At 45.6% G+C, this 26,251-nt stretch overlaps 1 protein-coding gene across 3 annotated transcripts in view; it reads left to right on the forward strand.

Moving 5' to 3' along the window:
* Window positions 1-26,251, forward strand: part of HIP1 (huntingtin interacting protein 1) — a 1,552,273-nt gene that overhangs the window by 1,092,642 nt on the left and 433,380 nt on the right. For all 3 annotated transcript variants that reach the window (XM_069614772.1, XM_069614774.1, XM_069614773.1), the window contains one exon: window positions 20,237-20,330. In XM_069614772.1, the coding sequence (XP_069470873.1) occupies window positions 20,237-20,330 (94 nt within the window). The remainder of the gene's footprint in view (window positions 1-20,236; window positions 20,331-26,251) is intronic.

The following is a 26,251-nucleotide window of genomic DNA, read 5'->3' on the forward strand; positions in this document are numbered from 1 at the left end:
GGATGTGTGGGAGGGGGGAATAGGCACCCTGGACTGAGTTGCCTTGGCAACTCAAGTCGCACTCTTGTATGATTGGCCCAGTGGAGAGCCGCCCGGCTCACCACTTAGTATGTTTGATTGACAGCTAGGCTGATGAATGGGGGTTTTGCTGCATAAAAGCAGGGCTTTGGGGACTGGAATTTCAGAAGTCGTCACAGGACCTAAAGAATCCGAAGAGGGGAGAAGCTGAGCCATCTACAACGACGACACCACCGGTGGAGCCCTGCTGTACGAAACTCACCACTTTCTCGACGACAGAGAAGATCTTATTCCAGGAGAGTCTTCTTCCCTTTGAGCTGGTGGGACCAACCAGTTCGCCTTTTTCGCCTTCCTGGATCGTCTCGTGGTCGAATCGCCCGTGCCAAGCAACCCGGCGGCCGGATAGCCACGCTTCACCACTACTGCGAATAAAAGGGTAGTACCTTTTAACCGGGAAACTCCGCAGCTGGTTTCTTCCCTGGCAGTGCAACGACCTCCAGCTTTCCTCCACGTTGAGCTCTTCTCTTCCCCTGGACGAAGCACCGACTTGCACCCGCTGCCAGGAACAACTGCCCCCGCTGGAGCTTTCTCACCATTTCAGTTACTGTGTCCCGCCTGGTCTCCATTGCAACAGACTGTTCAAGGTGTCCCGTAAATCCTTGACTCTCTATCCTGGGGTGACCTCGGACCCGTTAACATTACCTTTCTAACTTGATCCAACCTCTTTTTGACTCTCCTGCAAAGACTTTTAGTGCATTTCCACTGTGATCTTGGGCACATTCCGCCTTGCTCTCTCCAAGAGTGGGCCTGGCCTATGAACTTTTTGCTCTACAGTAGACCCTCCCTTTCTTGACTTGCTGTGGTTCTTTAAAAGTGTTGGTATTGTGTGTTTTTTCCTATTTCTGCCTTTTCTCTCCCTTTTTAAATAATTATTGGAGTGCCATCTATGGTTACGCGCTCACCCCTGTTTTGCTAAATAAGTGGTGTACTAAACTTGACTTGTCAAATAATTAATTAGGGAGGTGTATATATTTCTAGTGACTGTGTTTGAACTTGCTTGACATATTAGTGCCAGTGTATTTTTACAAGTGTGTTTTTAAATAAATAATTATATACTTTTATACCAAAGCTCTGGTCAGTGTTTGCTTGTACTACTGTATTTTTAGCCCTATTGTGTATACTCTATATACAGCCTAACTCTTCTTGAGAGAAGTCTGACTGCTCAGCCACAGCTACCAAGTAAATCTGGATGGTGCAGACTGCTACCAATTAGGTTTACTGCTAACACCTGTAGTCTTAAACTTGTTGCAGTGGTCCCTAAGGGAACTGCACAGGTTTCTGCCTAACACCCCATGACTGAGGCCCAGGAACAGTGAGATCTGCAGAGCTGCACAGGAACAGAAGTCATCTGCTGCACTTTTTCTTCAATACAAAGGTACTCTAAAGTCTGAGAGAGCTTACCTCTCATTGTAGAGTTGCATCTTCTACTGCTCACAAGTTTAATCAGCTTGTGGTCCTACATTTGATTATTCTTTTCTTCAAAGACTGCTAAAACATTGTGCAAAGACTCTTCTACTTACCTACCATAAGTGCTTCATCCTATATAAGACTTTTGCCCATTGACCTTGGCTTAGCATGTTATACTGAATGACACTGCTTGGGGGATACAAAAGTATTTGCCTGCTTACGAATATGTGTGGTCTCTTGTTCTAATAACCTTTTCCTTTTACCAACTTCTAAGAGTATTCTAAATGCCAACAGTAAGATATTAATGTCCCCAGCACCATAGCTATTAAAGTCACTTGAGGGTGTAGGTTGTGTCTCTGGGCCATCCCAAAAGGTTATTTACTGATTTAGAAACTAAGAGTGTACAGTATTGAAGTGTATATGTGTGTTACTTTTATATTGCTCCCTTCTGAGGAAGCCCTACTCTGAGTGATAAATACATTAATAATTGTTTATTCTAGAAACCTTGTGTGTAAGAGTTTATTTTAATAATTGTCACTGTGAATCTCTGTGTAACTTCCCTACAGCTCACATTGACCCCTCTTGAGATAAGCCTGGCTGCTCAACACGCTACCAAAACTGTTTAGTACAAACCTATACCAAAGGTTGGGTTTCCTATACCTGTAGTCAGAGTTGTTGTAGTGCACCCAAAGGGTACTGCATGCATACTTTGCCTAACACCGGTCAGACCCTCGACGCCGTCGGCGCCATTGTCGACGTTGATGCTGTCAGAGCCATTGGTGCCTCCTGGGCAGATTTTTACCGGTGGAAGTCCCTGTGGCTGTGGATCCTCTAAGGAAGGCTTCTTCTAAGTCTGTTAAGGCTGTCCCTGATAAGAGGTGTACTCCTCTCCCTAGGAAGGAGTTTTTTTCAATCCCTCCAAAATATCTAGGAGTATGAAGAAAGGTCCGATGAGGATGTTGGTCCTTTTGGTCTCCCATATGGGATGCCTAATGTTTTGAACTGTCATTTCCGAGGAAAGTTGTATTTAGGATCTCCATCAGTCTTTGCATGATGCCAGTGGACTGGACACTTCTGCGGAGATGGATTTTGGTAGGCCAGAGCCTGGAGATCATGCCGACTCTTCTGATTGGAGATTGATGTTGAGGGTTGTAGAGTACCTGGGTTGGTTCAGGCCTTCTGTACAATTTGATCAAGATGATCTTACCGACATCTTGGATCAGAGTCCGTCCACTGACCCGGTGTTGCCATTTCATGTGGCTTTGCAAAAGAGGGTGGCTGCTATTTGGAATGCCCCAGAGACAATTCCAGCGGTTAACAATTCATTGTTACTCCCGAGTGTTCGGTTGTACAGGCGGCTATGGCAACCCGAAGCAGGCAGCGTACCCTACCATCCCTCCTGATAGGGACGATAAGTGCATGGATGGATGGGCACGCAAGGTATTTTGTGCTGGAGTATGGCACTGAAATCGGCCAACTCCACGTGTGCCTTAGCAAACTTTTCACACACTGTCGTTTTGCAATTCGCTGGCGGCTGAGCCTATACCCGAAAGGGAGGAAATGGATGGCTTTCTAGCTATTGTGCAGGGTGGCAAGGATACCATGTGTGAATCCCTTCAGTCTGGGTTGGACACTGCAGAAAGTGTCGCAAGGTCCATGGCTAGAAGCACTGTAATGCGCAGATTTGCGTGGTTGCAGAAGTCCGGTTTTGCACCCGATGTGCAGGCCCGTCTTCTCAACATGCCCTTTGACGGGTCTCATTGTTTTGGCAGCAAGGCTGACGAGAGCCTTGAGAAGTTGCAGACCTCCAAAGCAGCTGCCAAATCTTTGGGAGCAGCTGTTCGACAACCTCAGCCATTTCGTCCTAGGGGACAGCAATGGAGAGGTAATTCCTTTCGCTATTACTCCTCATTTGGAAAGGCAAGAGGGATGGCCCGTCAAAGGGGCCCACGTAAATTCCCTCGTGGTGGACGAGGTAGGGGTGCCAAAGCCGCTCAGGCAGCTGCCTCTTTGCCATCAGGCACTGCCGCACTGAGGCCTTGAGTCATTGTTCACCGGTAGGGGACAGACTGTCTCAGCATCTCGAAGAGTGGCAAACCATTACTTCAGATGCGTGGGCTCTGGAAACAATAGTCCACGGCTACTGCCTCCCTTTTCTCCGCCGGCCTCACGACAATCCACCAGGGAAACACTCTTTGAAGGTTCCGGATCTGCTCCTTGTGCTGGAGATTTTAGCCCTGCTGGAGAAAGGTGCTATAGAGAACCAGTGCCTGTGGCGGAGAGGAACAAGGGTTGGTATTCCCCTTATTTTTTTGATTCCCAAGAAGGACGAAGGACTGAGACCCATCTTGGATTTATGATACTTGAACAAGTTCCTCAGGAAGGACAAGTTCAAGATGGTCACTCTTTCTCAGATCCTTCAGGCCCTCCAACTTCAAGATTGGTTGGTGTCATTGGACCTGCCGGATGCTTATTTTCATGTGCTGATCCATCTCAAGCACAGGAAATACCTGCAATTTGCAGTTGGCAAATCCCACTATCAGTTTCGGGTCCTGCCCTTCGGGCTCACCTCCGATCCCCAGGGTGTTCACCAACCTCATGCTGGTGGTGGCAGCGCATCTCAGTAGAGGGGGGATTCACGTCTATCCCTACCTGGACAATTGGCTAATCAGGGTGCGTTCTCCGAACAAGCCTTGGATCATCTCAGCATCTCCTGCCACTCGCTTCACAATCTGGGCTTCTCCCTCAACTTCAAGAAGTTGCATACGACACCTTTCCAACAGATCCAGTACATAGGGGCGGTGTTGGACACGTCCTTGGGGATGTGCTCGCCACCCAAGGTGAGGGCTCATCACATTCTTCAGATGGTCACAAAATTTCAACAAGCCCAGAGTTTTCCGGCTTTCGAATTCTTATGGTTGCTCGGCCTCATGGCATCCTGCATTTTTCTGATGCCAGAGGCCCGCTTGAGAATGAGATCCCTTCAGTGGGCTCTACGGACTCAATGGTCCCAGTTCTCGGGCTGGATATCGGATCTCCCTCATGTTCAGATCTCGGTCTCGCAGGAACTTCTGTGGTGGGCCGACGAGAAAAATATGAAAGGAGAGCCTTTTTGGCATCCATGGACAGATTTCACAGTTGTGATTGACGCTTCCCTTACAAGGTGGGGAGCTCATGCCAACGTTCTGTCCATCAGCGGTCGTTGGTCTCCATCGGAGTCCAGACTTCACATCAATCTTTTGGAGCTGCAAGTTGTCAGACTGGTGCTGAAGGCTTTCCTGCCATCTGTACGGGGAGGAATGTCCTGATAATGACGGACAACACAGTGGTGATGCATTACCTCAACAAGAGAGGAGGTGTAAGGTCTGCCTCTGTGCAGGGAGGCAATGCAGCTCTGGTTCTGGGCAATTCAAGAGGGAATCTCCCTATCGGCTGTCCATCTAGCCAGAAAGGAGAAGATGGCAGCGGACGTTGTGAGCAGGCAGAGCGCGGTCTCCCATTAGTGGGAACTAGCTCTGGAAGTCCTTCAAGAGATCTTCACCCTTTGGGGAACCCCGCAGGTGGACCTGTTCGCGACGAGGGCCAACCGGAAGTGCAAAAGGTACTGCTCAAGGGAATTTCCTTTGAGAGGAGCTATAGGAGACGCATTTGTCATGGAGTGGCTCTTCCCGCTCCTGTATGCGTTTCCTCCAATCCCCGTCATTCCTCAAGTTCTCAGGAGGTTGCAATGTTTTGGGACCCGCATGATCTCATTGCTCCGGATTGGGCCAGGAGAGTGTGGTACCCGGACCTTCTAGCCATGTCCCTCTGTCCCAAAGAGAGGATCTACTCTTGCGAGAGGAAGGTCGGGTTCTCCATCCAGAGGTCAAGACTCTCAAACTTCACGCATGGTTTCTGAGATGTAAGGGTTGGGACCTCCCGGATGACGTGGTGGATGTGTTGCTCTGGGCTAGGCGGCCGGCAACAAAGTCCCTGTACCGTTGGCGTAAGTTTTGCGACTGGTGCAGAGGAAAGAATGTTGATCCTTTTCAGTGCTCAATTCCAAAGATTCTCTCCTTCTTGCTTTCTTTGGCCCACAGGTGTCTTCAGGTGGGCACCATTAAAGGTTATCTGGCAGCGCTGTCTATCTTTAAGCTCTCTTCCGAAGAATGCTCTTATTTTAAAATTCCACTGATCACTCCATTTTTTAAAAGGCTCACAAATGTGTTCCCGCCGTTGCCATTTCAGGTGCCGGTCTGGGACCTTAATTTGGTTCTGAAATTTCTGATGGGTGCTCGGTTTGAACCTTTGCACTCTTGTCTGTTACGATTGTTGACTTTTAAGACTGTTTTCTTAATTGCAGTTACATCTGCTCGAAGATTGAGCGAGTTGCAGGCATTTTCTTCTAAGCCACCCTTTACTTTGTTCCACAAGGACAGGGTTGCATTGAGAGTATGACTGTCCTTTCTACCTAAGGTAGTGTCAGAATGTCATTTGAGCCAGTAGGTGGCACTCCCCTTTCAATCCTCCTCATCCTAGTAAGGAAGTAGAACGGCTCCATAGGTTGGATCCTAGAAGAGCCTTGAGCTTTTATCTCTCTAGAATGGCCAAAATCAGAGTGGACGACCAGCTCTTTGTGGGGTATACTGGACAACCATTAGGACAGGTGGTTTATAAGCAGACCTTGTCTAGGTGGATTAACCTCGCTATTTCGGAATGCTTCTGGTTGGCTGGTAAAGACCCTCCTGAGGGTTTGAGGGCTCATTCCACCAGGGGCATTGCTACTTCGACAGCCCTACAGAGGGATGTGCCGGATGAAAAATATCTGTGACGCTGCAACGTGGTCTTCCATACACACGTTTGTGAAGCGTTACTCCCTGGATACTTCCCATGCTCAGGATGTTGCCTTTGGTAAGGCAGTGCGTTACTTTGCCATTTAATTGGGTATATATAAATTCTTTTCCCTCCTCCAATCATGATAACTGCTTTGGGAGTCTGTCATAGATGAGGAATACATGGAGGACACAATCCATTCAAAGAACAAGTTACTTACCAAACTGGTAACGTTCTTTCGACTGGATGTTCCTCCAACGTATTCCTCATCACCCTCCCACCCCTACCCCTCTCAAGAATTTCCCATTCCATTACAGCTTCCGTCCCGCAAGGCTAAGTGCAGTCAGTGCTGGTTTTGTGCATGTGTGCCACACATAGTGTTGGGGGGGGGGGGACATGACCTGAGGCTACGGGCGCTGTGCGTGCTACTTATAACATCCAATGATGTCACCCTTGACGGAGGCCTTCAAGGGACATCAACCTGATGCCATCGGTGCAAGGGCGCCCTCTGGCGAAAACATTTCCGAAGCAGCACACCTGTGGACATTACATGTCATAGATGAGGAATACGTTGGAAGAACATCTAGTCGAAAGAACGTTACTAGTTTGGTAAGTAACTAATTCTTTTGTAACGATTGTGTTCATATGAATTGTTGTTCTTCTTGCATTTGGTCCATACAGGACACGGTAAAAGAACAAAATATTTTTGTTGTTCAAAATGGTGTGAAAGTATTTGATTGATAAAGTGTTGAATCTATCTAAAACTAAATTGTTGTTCCACTTTGGAACCATTGTAGACAATCTTTGCGTTATATTTAAAAGGATTGACTGGTATCCAGTAGTAAAAGGTGTGTGGGAGACGCAAGTGTCCCACATATTGTGGTCACTTTTCGTCTGTCTTAGTTGTCCAATCAAGTCAGCCAGCCCCCCAGTGTGCACTGGTTCCATTCAGGCACTTAGGCAGACAAAGGGCAGGGGAGTGAAAAACTCCTCCCCCACTTCCTGCCTTCCCAAACACACTGGAGCCTAGGCAGGGACAAAGGGTTCCTGCCAAATGCAAAACACACACACACAGATCTCTCACTCCCACAATGGTAGAAGGAGGGCTAACAAAGAACAACCACGCTAGAAATGGCGAAAAAAGAAAGGATCCACCAAGTTAGTAATATAAAAATAGCACAATAGTTGATAGAACTCGTCCATTGCCACCAGCCATAACTAGAAGGTTGTCTATGTGACTAAAAGGTCACAGGATCCCAGAGAAGGGGGAAACTGGATATCCCCTTAGCACTCTACATAGGGTGGTGTGTGCTAATCTCTCAAAGTATAAAGTTTTAGGAAGGATACAATGTATCCCTCGATCCTTAAGAACAGCAGTTACTTAAGGAAAGTAAAAGAATCTCAAAGGAGGACCAAAGGGGTCCCAGCAACACTGCCTAAAAGAAGCTGTGTGCTGCAAATGTAAAATACAGATGCCTTAAAAGAGATATGGAGAAAAGAAGACTCCATAAGAAAGTAAAAACATAGAGAACAGAGTTCCACAAGTCAGAGCACATAAGAATGAATGAGTGAAAAAAGGCCCCACTCTTAACATCTCCCTAACACTAAGACTATGCGCAATTAATGGTTTCGATAAAATAGAAGCCAGAACCAGCCCATCGTCCAGCAAAACCTAAGTGTCCTGTCGCTTGGTTGAAGATCATTGTATTGGAACCTGGATGATAGAATCATTGTCCACGTGGATGGAAAGATTCAGAAGCTCTTGGTAGCTATCCTGCGAGACAGCCTTTTGAATGAAGAGCAAGATATTCCCCTCTGTTATGTTTTGTGGATGGCCCAGCCCTGGTTTCTTATGTGTCGTTGATTTTCCCCTTCTTTCTTTCTTAGTTGGTGTGTTTGGGGCACAGTCTCTTCCCAACAAGTGTCAATTGGTTCTGGATGGCATTATTTGTTTTCTAAGATTTCTCAAGAATTTAAGAGTTAATGTTCTTAATGTTTTTAGATTTTATTTTTACTTTTGCCCGCCAAATTGACATTTAAAGCCGTTGAAATGGCCTCATTATTAGCCAGAGTAGCCTCTTTCCCCATCGTGATAGAATCATTCTTGATCTCTACATTCTCTGCTTGAGTCCAAAAGTTCTCTACCACACTGGTACGTATTCCGTACGGTATTTTATAGCATACAAGGGTTAGCCCCCAGATTAGCTGTTTGGACTGACATGTTATCACGCCTACTTTTTGACTAAGAAATTAGCAGTGATTCCAACGGTGGTACATGAGAGGGCAGGCCACATGTCTCCTGTGGTTTTTGAGCCATAATATGCCCTTCCATAAAAAACATTTTAGAGTTTGTTTTTAACTGATCTTTGACATCTCACAAGTCATGATTGATATTCTCATATATATTCGCATCAACGAGTTCAGCACAAAATGTAGGTCAGAGATCGATGATCCACCTGGTAACTATGGGTGGGGGGGGGGGGAGTGTTGCAACTTGCGTTTCTTAGATTAATTCCAGTTTCATTGTAAATAGATTTAATCTCCCTTCTGGATCTTGTATAGAGGCTGCACCTCTTCTCTGAACAGCTCAAGTGATTTGTCTAGTGAGCTGAATAAGCTAGGAGATGTTTATAGCAGGATAAGGCTCATCGTTGTCAAGTAATGAATTGAATGATCACTCTCCATCGAAGGTACAACCGGAAGGTCGGACCTGGGCTTTCCTATCCGTGGTATAACAGGTGTATTGAAGGTTGGGTCAAAATCCATGTTTTCAAAACAATCGGGAGCTTTGTCAGTTTCCCCAGATGGTGACAGCTCCTCTGCAGCAAAACACACACAAAGTCTCGCAACAGATGAATAGAGAGTCTCATATTACATGCCCCATGAGGACTAAGTACTGCTTTTTGGAAAAAAGTTGGTAATTATTGAAAGTCTGTTGCCATTAGATGAAGTGGTAAAGGACTTGCTGCGATCCAACTGCTGGACAGAATGGATGGGAGTACTTGTCTCTCCTTGGTTGCTTTGGCCACCTCTGGAGGCCACACCCTCACCTTGCATGAAGCATTTGGGCTTCAAACGTGGCTGTTCCTGTGCCTGTTCCCCCTAACCAATTCAGTCACAAGCTCTGTTTTTTTTTCATTTACACATACTTTGAAAAATTCTCCCCTTTCTACCAATACCTCTTCAGACTGGACTTGGCAATGCATTATAGGAGAGGTTGCCAGCTTACATTATATTACACTTGAAGATGGTACAGAATACAGCAGCTAAATCTCTTAATTGAGCATGTCTTAAAGATCTCAACTCACTCTTTCCCAGACAACTCCATTGATGTGGCACAAACTCCTAATTCGTGGTTCTCTCTATTGTTCACAGTGCCTGTTAAGGACAGGGAGGTCTGTTAATTGAGGACAAGCTGCAACACTATACCTCTTTGCACTCTCTGTACTCTAGCACCAGTCTTCTTTAGATTCCTAAATTCACCAAGAAAGTCTAAGTCAGGGCATACTTATCAGTAGAGCTTCCTCTCCTTGGGATTCCCTTGATATACCACATCCAAACCTGAGTAAACCACTGCTCCTCTAAGTACAGGGCTATTCCAATAGATTATTTTCTCAAACGAATCTTCATCTATGATACTTCAGTGCATTTGTTCTTCTGAAACTTTTCCACCACCAAGGGGTGTACTGTGGCTCCGCCCTACACCTTTACAAGTCCACCACCCAATATGACATCAGGGCCAGTATATACCGTGGTGCCTCTCTCTGTGAACTCAGTGCCCTTTTTCCATGCGCTCTCTTAGCTTGTAGAACACTTCTTAGCTAAGTGATGTTTCAAGCCCTACACAGACTGCGGCCGACAGATGTCGGTGCCTTACCCCCACAGAATATGCCTGTATAGTATGGAAAAAAAGAAGAAAAACCACAATCACCACAACAGGTGCTGCTCAACCAACAGTTTCTCTTGACATTACTCTTCTTCCAGAAAAAAAAGGAGTCCTCACTCCAAGAGCTCCACAGAGACAATGCAGGTACTGCTTTCAAGCCAACCCTCCACTCTGGAAGAATAGGAGGCATTTTGCCTAAAGATGCTAGATATCCCTTTTGGGATGGAGCCTTTTGCACATAGGGAAGTAAGGGACTTGACTGAAGAGTTCTGTGGGGAAGGTGAAGCGCTGTTGGAACTGGCCTCTGACTTTCAGGGGGCCATTGGTTTGGACACCTCCCCGGAGTTAGAACTCCTACTGGCGCCAACTTCGGGAAAGCCACAGTTGGCTTTTTTGTTTTTTTTGTTGTTTTTTTAATTTGAAAAAACTACAGTTTCAACGTCCTCTAATACATTAGATATTACTTCATCAATCCAAAAAAACACATAACTCTAAAACAGAATTTCACATAGATCAATTAAGACACATTAAATGACACCATCTCATATTACTGCATTTATATATCCTCCTGCTATGCTGTACTCAAGGAGCAGATTTTAAGAGCATGTCTATATAGTTCACAATTGCACAGACATCTTTCACATTATTTCCAGAGGAAATTCTCTGCCACCACTCTGCCATGTCGTCGTCAATAGGAGCAAATTGCCCAAAATGTATAGAACGTAAATTACGAGTTTCCTTGCACTCGATTACTAGATGTTTTAGCGATTCGACTGACACATGGCAGAAACGGCACAGGTTATCCCATATCATTTTATCCTTTCTTTGCCACAGGATTTCCTTAGTTTTCAATGTGTTTGTACGAAATCTCAAAAAATGCTCACGATAATAACGAGAGGGGCAATGCAGCAAGTAATTCCACTGGTTATTTAGTTTTTTTTGTTCATTGCCCAACCAATGTGTAGAATGCAGCTTCTCTCGTTTCTCTATATTAACTATCCATGCCCAGGACTCAAATTTCTTTTTTGCATGCTTTTGGCGGGTTAAAAGGTTGTATTTACTAATAGCCGCTGCATCCACCAATGCTTGCAGTTTGTGCCACCATTGATTTAATAGATTAGCACTTTTATCGTCACAGTTTTTCATGAAGATTTGATAAGCAGGCATCATACTCTCTACAAACATCTTTCGCATTAACGAAATTGATTTCCATACAACATGGCTATACAATGAATTTAATGATAGTTTGTGTCTTAGTATCGTTATTGATACAGATTGCGGAAGTTTAAGCACATGGCGCAAAAGTGCCCTTCCAGTGTATTCCATGTTTGCTCGTTGATATTCCAGCCTGCGTCAGCCCTGAAAGTTATTACAGGGACTACTTTTTGTATATAGAACATCAATACCAGTGATAAGGAAAATTTGACGTAACTTTTGTTTATCTTTGCAGCTTGTAGTGCGAGCCTTGCTATCTTCAATTTCAGTTCTTTCACCCACGGATGTTCACAGAAAGAATTATTGAACTGGATCCCCAAGTATCTTATAGATGTTACAGAAAACAAAAACTGACCACCAACCACCCACTTGAAAGCTTTATCTCTCTTACTGCTAACATCACCAATGGACACGATTTTTGTTTTTTCTGTATTCATTGTAACTTCATTCTTAGCCAAGTAGTCATGTAAACAATTAAGTAGGCGTTGGAGGCCAATTTGGGTTATGTCCATCAAGACTAGGTCATCTGCATAGACAAAACATCTTACTGGAACTTGATTTATTTTGGGTGAGAAGCAATGTACCTGATCAAGATGTTCGGGCTGGTCCGCCAGAAATATTTTAAGCAAATCGGCGGCCAGGGGACACCCCTGTTTAACTCCCTTTGCCGTCGATATTGAGTCCGACAATTCACCACTTTGGTTAAGTCATACACAAATCAAGGTATTCGAATGAAGAGCCATTATTGCGTCAAGAATGTTTACTGGGCAGTTCCACTTTCTTAATTTGGCCAAAAGCAGGCCTCGATTTAGACAAAGGCCTTCTTCATGTCGATAAACGATAAGTGGATTTTGCTTCTTGCTTTCAGAGCTTCCAATTTTAAGATTGTAAGTATCAAAAGATTTACATCGACACCAACGCCCTTTGTGAAACCAGTTTGTCGTACATCTAGGATGCCTGCCGCCGGCGCCCATTTTACCAGATTCAATCGTAGATGTGAACCAAAAATGTTACCAATTGAATCTAGCAGGGCAATAGGTCGATAATTATCAGGATTATTTCAGCTACCCTTCTTATGAATGGGAACCACAAGTGCTGATAACCACGACTCTGGCAGTTGTTTAGACAGTGCAATGCTCAGGAACAGCCTTTCAATAAAATTGGCCCATTCCGTCGGGTTCTTCTTGAGCATTACGTTACTGATCAAGTCTGGTCCGGCTGCACGTGAGTTCTTTATCATCTTAATCGCTTGTGCTATGTCGTCATGCGGCATTTCAACTGCCCAAAACACATCTCGCAAATTAGATTGCGAGACCGTCCATGTAGCCAGAAATACAAACACTCTAGCAAAATGGCTTACCCATACATCGCCTGAGATGGTGTTCTGAGGCGAGTCTGAGCTATTAGCATTGCCCGTATTCAGTATGCGCCAAATTTCTCTGGTATTCTTTGTGACTAAGAGTTTCAACATCAATTCTGCACGGTCCTATTCAATAATGGTTCTATGTGATATAGCCCATTTTCTATAGGTGGATCTTCTTGATCTAACTGCATCCAGCACCTTATTCTTAGGAAACATTTTTTTTATGGATCTCAGGTCTCTTCGCAAAGCTTTCTTTTCCTCATGCACGACAATGCTGAACAGATGTTTGACAGCTTCCATTTTGCCTCTGATCGCTATTTGCACTTACATAATCAGTTAATAGTGGTGTATAGTCAACTCCATGCAAAGACCCCATGAATCTATTGGCAAGGGATCCAATTTGGCTGACATTTATTCTAAGTCTGTTTCCTCCACTATTTGTTTCTACAGGCAGATTATACAAGAGCTCTGAGATAGGTGCTTCTATGAAGCAGCTCAGACTTATTAACTTATGATCGCTGTTTGTCATAGTTTGGATATGCAAGTCTGTTATCTTAGATTCAAAGTTTCTCGAAACCCATATATAATCAATAATGCTATGGGAAAGCTCACAGTGCCACGTTGGCTGTGCAGGAATGTCGTCACTAACCGTGCCATTTAGCATAATACAATCGCGCATTTTCATTGCATTAGACCACATTTGCCCCCTAACCGCCACATCTCTTAATGACAACCGCTTATAACATTGCACATTCTGATCATACTGAAACCATGAGCAGTTGAAATCACCACAGCATATGACTGTTAGATTATTATGAGCCAACATTGCATCGTCAATTAACATATGGCATTTACAAAGGCCTTGGAACTAATTTTTACAGGGTTCCAATAACCATTGACAATCAGGTGGTATTTTATTGACGTTAAGCTACTGTCCATTGTATGCATGATTGAACCTTGAACATATGGGTTTGGGTTTAAGGACACTGGTGTTGACCATCTTGGAGTTATTCTTATCATTGTTAGCAAGCCCGCACTCGGCCATCCCTGAGCATTTTTAGCGGGGTTGACCAACGTGGTAAATCCGTCTCTCATTGGGGCCTCGAGTAACCACGTCTCCTGCAGACAAATTGCAAAAACGTTTTCTAAGGAGACCTCAAAATCGTTAAACAAATGGTTGAATCCACAGGTATTCCATGATAGGATAGTATAGTGTAACTCCTGGGCTTCTAATCATGGCTATTGCTGAACCCGTTGCCTCGTGAGATTTGCGTATTTGTCATTCAGTTTCGCCATTTGACTTTGGTTTGGTGCAGTACACATAAGTTTCCGCAATTGAGTCGCGTCAGGGTGCTTGTTTTCCGTCAATTTATTGTCATCAGACTCAATAGCGGATTTAACTTTAGCTTTCACAGGTTCTGCTGAGATTTCAAACCCCAAAAACAGGAGATCGTCAGCGGCCTTAAGAATCGTGTTTCGAACTCCCGCTGAAACAATATGAAGCAGCACTAAATCGGAGCACTGCTCAGTGACATATTCAACAATTTTTATGTCATCAAAATCGATCACGCGGAGCGGTGGAACACATTTAAACAGCCTCAACACATTGGCTCTATTAAGATTTAACTCATTATCACCTTATATATTTTGTAATCCTAATTTGGAGCTATAAGAGACCGCTTGGTTTGGCTTGGTTTCATGAACCCGAGATTTGTAGTGTGTACGCTGTTTACATTGATTTGAGGTAAATTTGGGATTTAGACTCGAGCCAGCCAGTAAAATGTGCGCACCATTTCCAGTTTCATAGTTTTTATAGCTGGCCGCTCAACATGTTGACTGGGGGGCACAGTACTGCCATCATTTGTAACTTGGCAATTAGGCCGCAGCAGAACTGTGACCAAAACTGAGCCTGGGCTCTGTAAACTTTCGTGATCATCACTACATGAATACGTAGATAAATCACAAAGATTGATCGAAGCAGACAACACAGATGTAACTAGTGAGCAGTCATCAGAACTGATGCGTCTTTGTTTATACGACGGTTTAGCCGGCAGCAGCAGACCATTGCTCACCTTTGTAGCATTTCTTCCACAATCTCTGGTGTCACGCTCAAATAAACTTAATCTTGGAGGAGACGTTAAGTTTCTTATAAATTTCTTTGTATTTGTGTCGCCAGAGGGTGCAGTTTTCTTTGTAGGTTTTCTCGTGACATTATTGCCCTTTTTCTTCGTAGGCAGCGCCACCAATTTTTCAGATGTTACATCATCACTCACTTTAGGCACCATTCCAACAGCGCCCGACTTTGCGGCGCCAGCAAAAATGCCAAACGAAGAAAATTGTTTTCACTCAATTCCATTTCTGCTTGAGTTTGGGCTCGTGCAACGACGCCAATGGACTCTTGCACTGTGTCTAGGTCAGGCAGATCTTTTTCAGTCGAGGGCAAAAACCCTTCCACACAATTTATTGGCCGTAGAGCCGTTTCTCCAAGCACCAATTGATTAGTTGTCACTAAAGGTGGTGCTACAGTTAAATCACACATTTCCTGGCTGGCATGAGGGGCCTTCACAACCTTCGTCATGGTTGAGCTCTGGATTAGGCTAGTGTCGCCTTCTTGTGGAGCGATTTTGTCTGGGTTGACCAGACAGTTCTTTTTCTATTTACAGACACGTGAGTCTACCAGCAAGTTGGCATTTTGTCTCATCGATTTAACTGCGTCCAGCAAACCAGTAGTTAAATTTTCATTTTGACAGTGATGGCGCGCGGCTAAATCACAGAGCCGTTGTTGCCACAACACAGTAAGTTCAGCTTCAGCTTGCATCTGTTGCCTTTAAAAAAGAAGTACATTTATCAATTTGCTCCATCTTTGTTGTCAGGTTCATTAGCATTGCGCCCTGGTCGCGAATAGTTTCATTCATCGCTTCATATAGCTTCACAAAAGGTATCATTGCTTATGACGACGATGCAAGCACATTATTATGAATTTGGATGGCAGCAGCCACTGAGAGACTTGACTTCACATTTGGAGTTACAGGATTGTCTGCTTCCATACTTGCACGGATTGATTAGTCTGTATTTGGTGTTTGGGGTTTTGGCAAATTCGCTGAGTCAAACATCGGTCTTAACCTTTTAGAACCGATAAGATCACCACTCCGTCTAGACATGCTTGGATTGTCCTGTATTTTCTCCTGTTGACCGCACGGGAGCAACAGCTGGGGCGTAGATGTAAGCAACGCCACCGATGGAGTGATAGTTATTTTATAGCTGTATTGTTTTAAGGGGGTTTGCACAGGTTTTAGGACTGGCAGATCAAAATGTCCAGGCGACTTCAGTGCTGGCGGTTTGTCTCTTTGATCCTTCAGTCGTAGAGCTGAAGGAGCGGCATCATCAGCGTCCACTAGGGCTAAGTTTGGTGTTCTTTCGGCAAGATTCGCCAAGGTCACTTCTTCAGTATCGGGATCAGCGCCACGTTGCAGTTTACCTCTCAACGGGACGCTTTGCCCGCAAACTCTGTTAGACTGGTCTTCTGCGAGCCGAGCAGAGGAGACAACATAGCACTGAAATGAGGCAGACTAGGTGACTTCTGCGTACTCATCTGCGGTATCGCTGGCACCTTTCCATGTAGCATAGGCGTCCCAAGCGCACTCTCTAATTGGATGCAGCTGGAATCTTTGCCAGTGGAGAGTGGCAAACTAGTAAATGCTGGGGGCCCAGGATATAGCGGGTCTTTCCTCGTTCGAACTTCCGCAGAGCGAATGTCTAGTAGAATACATTGAGCCTCTGCAATATCAGCCTGCACAGCGTTCGAGGCTCTCATTATCTCAGCATCCGTTATATCAAATGGAGAAAAGTAGATGTCAGGCGTTTCAACACTCGTTGGTGATAGTCTTTGATCAATAATAGTGTCAGACACTGGTTCAAGGTTTGCAAGGGACAATAAGGCAGCCGGAATCTGTGTTAGCCCATCGTTAAACTGTTTGCGTGTGTTGATGAAACAGTCAGCTGAGTGCGAATGTAGAAGCACGCCAGCAGCAGGGTTCACAGTCGCTGCTGGCTGGAAGGAGACAACGTATAATGTAGTAGCGACAGCCTGCAGGGGAGCGGCAGAAGTGTTTTGTTTTAAAGTAACAACTTGTTTGCTTACCTTGCTGCCTGGCGTACCTTTTTGTTTAACAGCCGTCCATGGGTTTAGCATGCAGCGCTGCTGGAGCGTCTTATGGCGGGTCTGGGGGCCAATGTCTGCGCCAGGCTTGAATGAGTCAACCATGTCGCTCTTACCACAACCTGGGTCGGACCCGGGCAGACTGGGACTCGGTGTCGGACTCCGCTCTGCGCGGGAAAGGAGATTTAATGCAAAATGTCAACAGAAATAGAAACGGGCAGGAGTTTCCCCACACTATAGCAATGGCAGTAGCAGCAGCTCCTCAATTAGCACAATCAGCGTTCTGGGCAGACTGGGACTCAGTGCCGGACACATTTGGCCTTTTAGCACCGGATTGCAACGATGTTTAACAGATTTAACTTGTCAGCCCCATCTTTCCTCCTGACCCTATTCCCCCTCACCCCACCACCACAGAGGTCAGGCGCCAGTGAGCAGGTAGCAGTTGTGCCGATTCCCTAGTGGTAGGGGCAGGGGAACCCCAGGGTAGACACCATGCCTCAACAGTGTCTTCTGCCACCCCGGCGCAAAAGCTTTGTGAGAGTGATTTCTTCCATCAATCTCCTGTGGGAGGGAGGAACTCTGTTTAGCGGGGAATGACTCACACCACATCTGATGCCTGGGCCGTAAAGGTCATCCAAAGGGGATACTGCCTCACATTCATTTTATGCCCTCCAGATCACCATCTCTCTCTCCCCCCACCACCCCTTCTACCATCCCTTCCTTGCCTCGGGAATGCCTCCTTTTAGAGGAGGTCCATCAGCTTCTTAAAAAGAGCACATTAGATCATGTTCCACACTCTGAACAAGAAAGGGGTTAGTGTTCTGTATATTTTCGGGTTCCAAAGGAGGACGGGCCTGCATCCCATTATGGATATAAGGTTTCTGAATTTGTTCCTACGCAAGGACAAATTCGAGATGGTAATGCTAGCCCAGATCCTTAAAGCCCTCCATCTGCAGGACTAGTTGGTCTCCCTGGGTCTTCAGAATGCTTACGTCCGTGGGCGAATACATCAAAAGCACAGGAAATAGCCAAGAGTTGTGGTAGACTCCTGCCACTACCAATTTAAGGTCCTGCCTTTCGGTCTCTCTTCAACACCCAAGATCTTCAGTGGCAGTGGTTGCGGCTCGACTCTGGGAGAGTATTTACGTGTACCCCTGTCTGGACGACTGGCTCGTCCAAGATTGCTCCGCCGACCAGGCGCCGGCACATCTGTACCGCACATGCAGCCTATTGCACAGCTCTGGCTTCTCCCTTTACTTCAAGAAGTCTCAAGTTTCACTCTCCCAATCTTCCCTGTTCATTGGTGCGATTTGGGACACTCACCTGGGCAGGGCTTTTGTGTCAGAGAATCGAGTGGCTAATATTTTCCAGATGGTTCAAGTTCTCCAATCTCTGGGGCAAGTTCCAGCTTCAGATTTTCTGCGATTGTTGCTTTTCTTATGGCATTCTCGTGGTGCTGTAGGGCCAACTATGCATACCATCACTTTAGTGGCTGCTCTGTTATCAGTGGTTCCAGTTCCAGGGAACCATGTCGACCTGTTACAGGTTTCAGACAGGGCTTCTAGGGATCTGATGTGGTGGTCCCTATGATACAGCCTGGAGAAAGGAGCGTTGATCGGCCACTTTAGCCTCAGCTGACAGTGGTCACTGATGTGTCCTTGAAAGGTTGTTGTACTCACCTGCATGACCTGATTGTGAGTGGTCTGTGGACTCCATATGAATCTGGGGAGCACATGAATTTGCTGGATTCAGGGTGATCAGGCTGCACCTGATTGCCTTCCTCCCTGACTGACAACAGTGGCCATGCACTACCTCAACAAACGAGGTGGTGTTGGGTTCTTGCCTATATGCAGATAATGCGTTGGTGTCTCTGGGCTCTGGAGAATTACTTATCTCTGGCTGCTGCTCATCTTGCTGGAACAGAGAAGGTCTTGGTAGATGCCTTGAGCAGACCGCCTTCGGCCTCCCACGAGTGGGAGCTCTTCCAGGAAGTTCTGGAGGTGATCTTCCCCCACTGGGGCACCTTGTGGGGGGACCTCTTCACTTCCAGTGTGAACAGGAAATGCAAGTTTTTCTGCTCCAGGGAACTCCCTTACCAAGGGGTTGTGAGGGACATGGTAAATGTACGTTCATTTTCCTTTATGCACCTGTTCGGGACCAAGTTGATCTTAATTGCTCCAGCCAGGACCTGGAGAACATGGCATCCGGAGATGCTGAACATGCCCATCTGCCCTCATTGGCACCTCCTGAAGAGACCTGCTCTCAGTCAGAGGGGCAGGTTCTCCACCTGAACTTTAGCATCCTGAACCTTCAAGCTTGGCTGCTGAGAGGTTGAGATATCAGCAGTGAGACTTGTCAGATCACGTCCTGGATGTGCTCCTTTCAACACGGAGGCCTACAACTACGTCCATTTTTACCTGCAGTTGGCGTACATGTTCTGCTTCGTACGGGAGAGGAATATGGATTCTTTCACTTATGCCACATTCTCTGTTCTGGATTTTTGGCTTTCCTCGACCTGGGTGGGCCTTCACATTATCACTGTAAAGAGGTACCTGGCCGCTATCTCGTTTTTCAAATGGACCCCTCAGCAAGGCTCTTTCTTCACAATCCTTATGGTTTTACAATTGTTGTGGGGATAATACGTTTCTACCATGTCAGTTTATTTTTCTGATGTGGGATTTGAATTTAGTTTGACCTTTCTTATGAAGATTCTGTTTGAGCCCATGCATTCTTTTTCTTTAAAATTACTCACTTCTGGTAGCCATCACATCCGCCAGTCTGATGAGTGAGCTGCAGGCATTGTCTGTTAAACATCACCTTCCTATTTGGTTTTCTCCAAAGTGAAGCTGACACTTGGTGAGACCTTTCTTTCTACCTAAGGTTGTCTCAGACCTATCTCTCACAGAAGGTCAATGGTCCTCTGTGTTTCCCCGAGGTCAGGCCTGCCGTTAGTTCACTGCACCTACAAGCAGACTTGGAGTGAGGCTGTCCGTTAACAGTGCCGGAGCCGGTCATACTGGCATTGTTACCGGACCGGCTCACTTGTAAAGAGGCCCATTGACAGGTGACCTGCATGTTCATAGGGGGTTCTCACTCTGCCACTTACATTTTATGAATACACTTCTGCTGCACTTCCTTTCATCGTGTTTTACTGCAATTGTAAGCTTGTGTGAATATTTCATCTGAGTATGCATTGCTCCCTCATGTCAAGCCATTAATCCAAAGCTTCTGACCCATTAATCTTGCTCTAATAATGCCTGTGACAGGTTTCGCCCTACTCCTCAATGGCACATGGTTCTTTTTTTGTATCTTTCAGGATCTTGGAATCGTGTACAGATTTGATGCAGGCCATACAGATGCTGGTGCGAGCTTCCAAAGACCTCCAGAAGGACATAGTTGAAAGTGGGAGGGTGAGTCTGGCATGCATGTTGGTTGGATAATGTAAACTATAATTATTGAAATAGTGACGATTTACCTATTTTGTATTCACAAGAGTCATAGATGCTGGAAGTGTTTGTAGTGTAACCTTTCAATTGGTTATTTCTAGTAGTATTTATTTACAAAACGATGACCAGTACTTGTCTGTACGAGACACTAGTGCTTTCAAGTGTGTTCGATATACATTCCTGACGTAAGGCCTAGATAGCTGTGTATGGCAGCCACATTAAACTTTTACATAAATCATATGGAACAGGTACACCATCCGGTTGTAGGGCACAATAGAGAGCAAGCCTGTTGGCCTTGGCCAGCATTTTTCGATTAGTGATGCATGTGCCAAGGTTCTCTACTAATTCTATTTTTCAGGGCGGTTCAAACTGTCACTCAGTCTCTGGGATTTTATAATGTCCTGAACACTTTTTTTTTTGGTTCTTTGCCTTTCTTGACTTGTGCAGGGGTCATCAGACTCTCACGGTGGTCCACCTGGACTCTGACACCAAGAACGACCACCCAGACATCCTTAGGCCGTTTGGGGATTAGACGCCACTCACATAGCTGGCATAAACAGTTGGACCCCTGCAATCTTCAACCTTTCCACTGGTTTTTGGTCTCAACACACCCTCACAATCTAGGGCTACTGAAAGCTTTCCTTAAACCCATGCCTCCAGTTTCACTGTTATCCTCAACCCGGGCCCATTTAGCAGCTTAACAGCAGGTTCCTTGCCCAGGTCTTAAAGGTCTTTGCTCCCTATCATTCCCTGCAAGTGCATAATTCCCTTCAATATGCCTTAGGGTTCAGCAGTCAATTAATTTCATGTCTGTCACTATCATTCCCAGCTCATTCCTTGCCCTTAAGTCTCTTCCATTTTTGCTGTTTTCACTCTCTTCCTTCACATTGACTCTCCTTTGATATTCCTTCACCACAACCTCCTCCGTTGTATCCATTCCTCTTCCTTCTCTTATCATCTGTCTCTGCCTGCCTTAACCACAACCCCTCTGTCCTCTATTGCCCTCCTTATCTCCTTGGTTGCTTATCTCCAAAGTCTCCATCTGTCCCTTAACTCCTGCTTGCTACGTCTGGCTAACCCATCATCTGTATTCTGTCCTGGCTAATAATTTGGCCTGTGTGTGTGGGTTTAGGAACGGTACCAGTGATGGGTCTGAAGCTTTGTAGACTAAAACTTCCCAATGTACATTGAATGTTTTAGGGGCCCACCACACACTTCCACGCACCAATTTTATGTAATTGCAGATTGCCATTTAGAAATCGGACTGTTTCTCTGCTGCTGCTACTAGGGTCTGCGGTGTCCCAACTCTTACTATGGTATGATTCTCTGTCTTGGATATCCACAAGCTCCCATTGTTTAGTGAGGGCTGGGCTTAAGAACAGCACTCACTTAGCAGTTTTTTGCTGCCTACTTACCCTGACTGGTAACACATGGCTCGTGGAGTCCTGAGATTGTATGTCAGCACATATCAATGTCTGTAATTTCTGAGTATTTCCCTTGTGAATAGAATTCATATGTCTGAGTCAACAATCTGACAATCAAAGCTAGGGACGGGATGGTATGGGAGCCCTGAGAAGAATCCCCTGTATACCCTTTCCGTGGGGGCCCTTTTTGGGTTGTCTGCCAGTCCTCAGGCCCCATATTCCCCCAGTCGGCACCCCCTAGCCTCTTCCTTGCTACCTTATTACACTGTCTACTCATCTTCGCAGATGATACGTCCATTCCGGTACATACACTGATGGGAATGAAACATGCCTTCTACTTTATTTTCACCCATTCGGCCAAAAATCACCCCATAATCAATTACAGCAGGTCTTTTGTTTTTCTTATAAGAAAAACGTTACGTTTTTGTTGAAAATCTGTGGAACGCCAATTGAACAGGTGAATAAGTACTCCTTCTTGAGTAATCCTTAACTGTTGATGTTTATGATATGATAGTTTATTTATATAGAGCCTATACACAATGCGTTTCAAAGCGCTTCAAGGCAAGGCAGAGAACAAGGGAAAATACAATGACATTCTTGCAGGCCATGAACAGTAAGGATGTGAAATTAACTATCGTACTCGGCCTGACGACATTTCAGATAGTACAAGTGCTAAGGAAGGGAGGGGGAGAGTGGGAAGGTAAATGGAAACAGACAGGCAACTACTGTACTAGGCCTGACGACGTTTCTGGTAGAGCCGGAGGAAAACAAAAGGTGAGGGAGAGGGGTGCAGAAAGGGAGGGGAGGAACAAAACAAGCGACTATCATACTAGGTCTGACAACGTTTCAGATACTGCTGGAGGGAGGGGGGAGACGGTAATGGGTATGGGGAGCAACAGACGAGTTTGCTGTCATACTAGGTCCAGGGACAATTCTGATAGAGTAAGTGCATAGAAGAAAGTAAGGGGCGGAGGGGAGGAGATAGGAAAGGGGAGAGGAGGAGAGAACAGAGAGTAGGCATTCAAAAAGAGTGGAGAAGCAAGAGGGGAGAGCGAATACAATTGCAGAAGTCAATAGTAACACATAATGTTGCAAGCCACGATACAAGATGAAGATGGGAACAGCATGATTCAGGGCCACCATGAGTACAAGATGCAAAGGAAGTCCAGCATGAGAGTTGAGAAAGGGTGATGCACCGTGAATCAATGAAGTCTATAAAAGTAAAATTCAGCATTGGCCATAAGACGGTGATGGTGAAACCAGAATGTATCAGGGCAGACTCCTGTGTGCATGAAGGGGGAGGGTATTAGGCAGAATCCTGTGCAGTGCACTTAGGGACCACTACACACGATTAAGACTACAGGTGGCAATACAGGTTTTACCTTTGGTACAAGCCTGTACTACTAAGTCAGAGTGGTAGCAGTGGCGGAGCAGCCAGGCTTATCTCAAGAGTATATGAGCAGAAGCAGAGATTACACAAAGGGACCACAATTACTGTGACTCAAGCAAACGCTGACTCAAGGTTTTAGGTAGAAAAATATAAGTACATTTATTTTTAAACCATTTGTTATAAACACAACACTTCTATTAAACTCATAAAAACCACACGTTAAATATACTGCAACTAACCAATTCACTTTGTACATTTAGTCTCAAGGTAAGTACCCTGTGTTTGAATGAAACGGTGTTACGAACAAAACATGTTACCGCGAATACGATTGCGACCACTTTTTGACAGTTCGGTCTACTAAACAAACGCGTATCCGTGACATGAAATGCTACCAGGGCAAAAACACACTTAGCACCTGAGCTACCCAGAGGGAGTTGGAGGCAAAAATCACAGGCAATATTTTGGTTAGGCAGGCAGAATCAAGAAACATTCAGAGACAGGAGTTCAAAAGTCAAAGGGCCCGAGCCAGGGTCGAAAGACACCGGGGCCAGTTGCCGAAGATCACACGGTCAGACAGTTCACGATTCAACGTAGCCAAAAGTACTTCGATATTGTCAATGTTCGGAAGCAAAAGTTATAAGAAGGAGGGAAGACAAGGGTAAGCCTTGGAAATGAAGAAAAAGGGATTCACCCAGTTTCCTCAACAGAACACAGTACCTTGTTCCAATGGTGCAGCTGGTGCCCTGGCAGTTGTTCCTGTTGGTTTCTCGCAAACCCACGATTCCTGGAGCTTTGTCGTGAAGGAGGACGTCTGAAGGGGGTCTGCACCACACAGGGATGAGGCCGGCAGCAGCAACAAGGAATAAAAGGGGCGCTCCTTAAAAACAGGAGAGGCTCTTCAGGTGGCTATCCGGACCACTACAGCAGTGTGCAGCGATTTCGACCATGGAAGAGGATCCTCTGGCTGTAGAAGATGAGCTGGTTATCCCCACCAAGTTCAAGGGAAGAAGACTCCGGACTGGATCTTCTCTGAGTCGTTGAAGGGCAGATAGCTCAGGACTGCAGCAGGGCTTCACCGGGATGGGGTAGTTGCAGCAGCCGTCGTTCTCTCCCCTTCTCTTCGGTTCCTTGTAGTTTCAGTGGCAACTCTCTGACGTCTAGCCCAAGAGACCTGCCTTTTATGCGAAAAAACCCCATTCACCCAGCCTGGCTGTCAATAGCCAAGCTGGAAGATTGTACAGCCTGGACAACTACCCTGGCCAATCATGACAAAGTGCGACTTGGGTTTCCTAGGATACCCTGTGCAGGGGGTGACTACACCCCTCCCTCACATTCAGCCCACCTACACACCCAGGCGCCTGGTGGAGGGCTTCTGAACAGAAAGCTCGCCAAAAGACGGTGAACAAAGAAGGCAAACCTAGTTTGCCACGCAAAGTAAAACACAAGAAGGATTTTAACAAAAAGAAATGGCGAATAAACTCAACCGGAGCCAAAAGAAAGACGATTTGGTCAAGCGGGTTTATGTTCGAGGCTAATATAATAGCCAAGAACAGTACCACGTTTATCTAATATAATTGCGGTAGAAAAGTTAGGGTAGATACCACTTCCACCAGCCAAGTCTAAATGTTAAAAGAGCAAAACAATGCTCTAGGAGTTACAGATAAAAATGGATACGAGTTAACCCTTTCCAGTACTCCATGGAAGATGGGGTGTACTGGATCTGTGGTAGATTGACTAAGTGAAGTTAATGGTAACTTTACCCTTTTCTGTGGGACAGTAGTCGCCTCAGAAATGGAGTCGAGGGAAGTCTCAAAGACAACCCTGTGCCACGGCACTGAATGTGCTTTGCGACACACAAAAAGAAAGGGGCCGCTGAAGTGGTGTACTTCAGAGTCCACAATCACAAAAACAGGTACAAACACATAGCAAAACACAGGGAAGAGTGGGGGAAAAGCTCTCACTCTTACCAAGTGGAAAAAATAAACTCCAGAGATCCAGCAAAGCTGCTGGGGGGCTCACTAGGTGAGGGAAATTAGCCGTAAATGAGAATTCTCCCTAACAGAGGGCACAAGGGAACAACACGGGGGGACCAGAGAGGGTGGGGATGGCCTGTGGGGACAGAGGGTGTAAACACATGTTGGTGCATGCTTATCTGCTGTCTTAGCAGGGGGTCAGAACCTGGATCCTCCTGGTCCGAACAGGTCCAAACAGGAATTGCCCTTCTCTTTGGACGCCCAGGCGAGAGACTCCCTTGATCTAAGAGTTTAGAGCAGGAAGGAAGAGGCAGGTCTAAAAAGGTGGGTGGTGCTTAGGCCAGGTGACCTAGATCCATTTACACCTTCTCCCCAGCTGCGACACGGGACCAGAGAGGGTGGGGATGGCCATGGTTTCCTCGCATGGGCACTGTCTACATTAAAGTTGTTTCAATTGCAAAATAGATCTTGAAACATGTACTTGCAATATGGTGGTCTCCTAGAGGAGCCGCTGCAATTTGATTTTAAGGCTAAAGTGATGCTGCTAATACTGCATAGTGTCACAGCATGGCTCTGACGAAGGTGTCCTCTTTAGGACAAGCATCTAAGATTGCGTTTGGGATGGGTAGGCTAGCAACATTTGTGTACTTTACCCTAATAGTCTTGAGGGAGTTGTAGCTCTCGAACATAGGAAGTCTTCTGCATTTTTTCAAAAACGAAGTGCATGGACAGATGGTTTTTGTCTTCATGAAACTTTATTACACTTCGTTCAATGAAGTAGTACTCATTATGCTTTAGGGTCTGATTCTAAAAATGTAGTTCCCTTAAGGACCATTAAAGCAATATTAGCTTTCAAATTGATTGTGGGTCATGGAGTTATTTCATAAACGTAGGGAATCTGGGTCTTGAAGAATCATATATTTTTAAAACTGTGAAGGCTAAAGCAAGACAAAATTCCCTGCTATTTGGTTCAATCAGCTCACTCTACTCCAGGTTTAAGAGGCATGGGCTGCGAAACCCCATAATTAATATTTTCTTTGTCATCTAGTGGTAGAATCTTTAGAGCATAGTTTTATGACATTACTTTTCTTTTCTAAT

This window comes from Ambystoma mexicanum, chromosome 9 (assembly GCF_040938575.1).
Source record: "Ambystoma mexicanum isolate Mex_15411 chromosome 9, UKY_AmexF1_1, whole genome shotgun sequence".
In the NCBI taxonomy this organism is placed as follows: Eukaryota; Metazoa; Chordata; class Amphibia; order Caudata; family Ambystomatidae; genus Ambystoma; species Ambystoma mexicanum.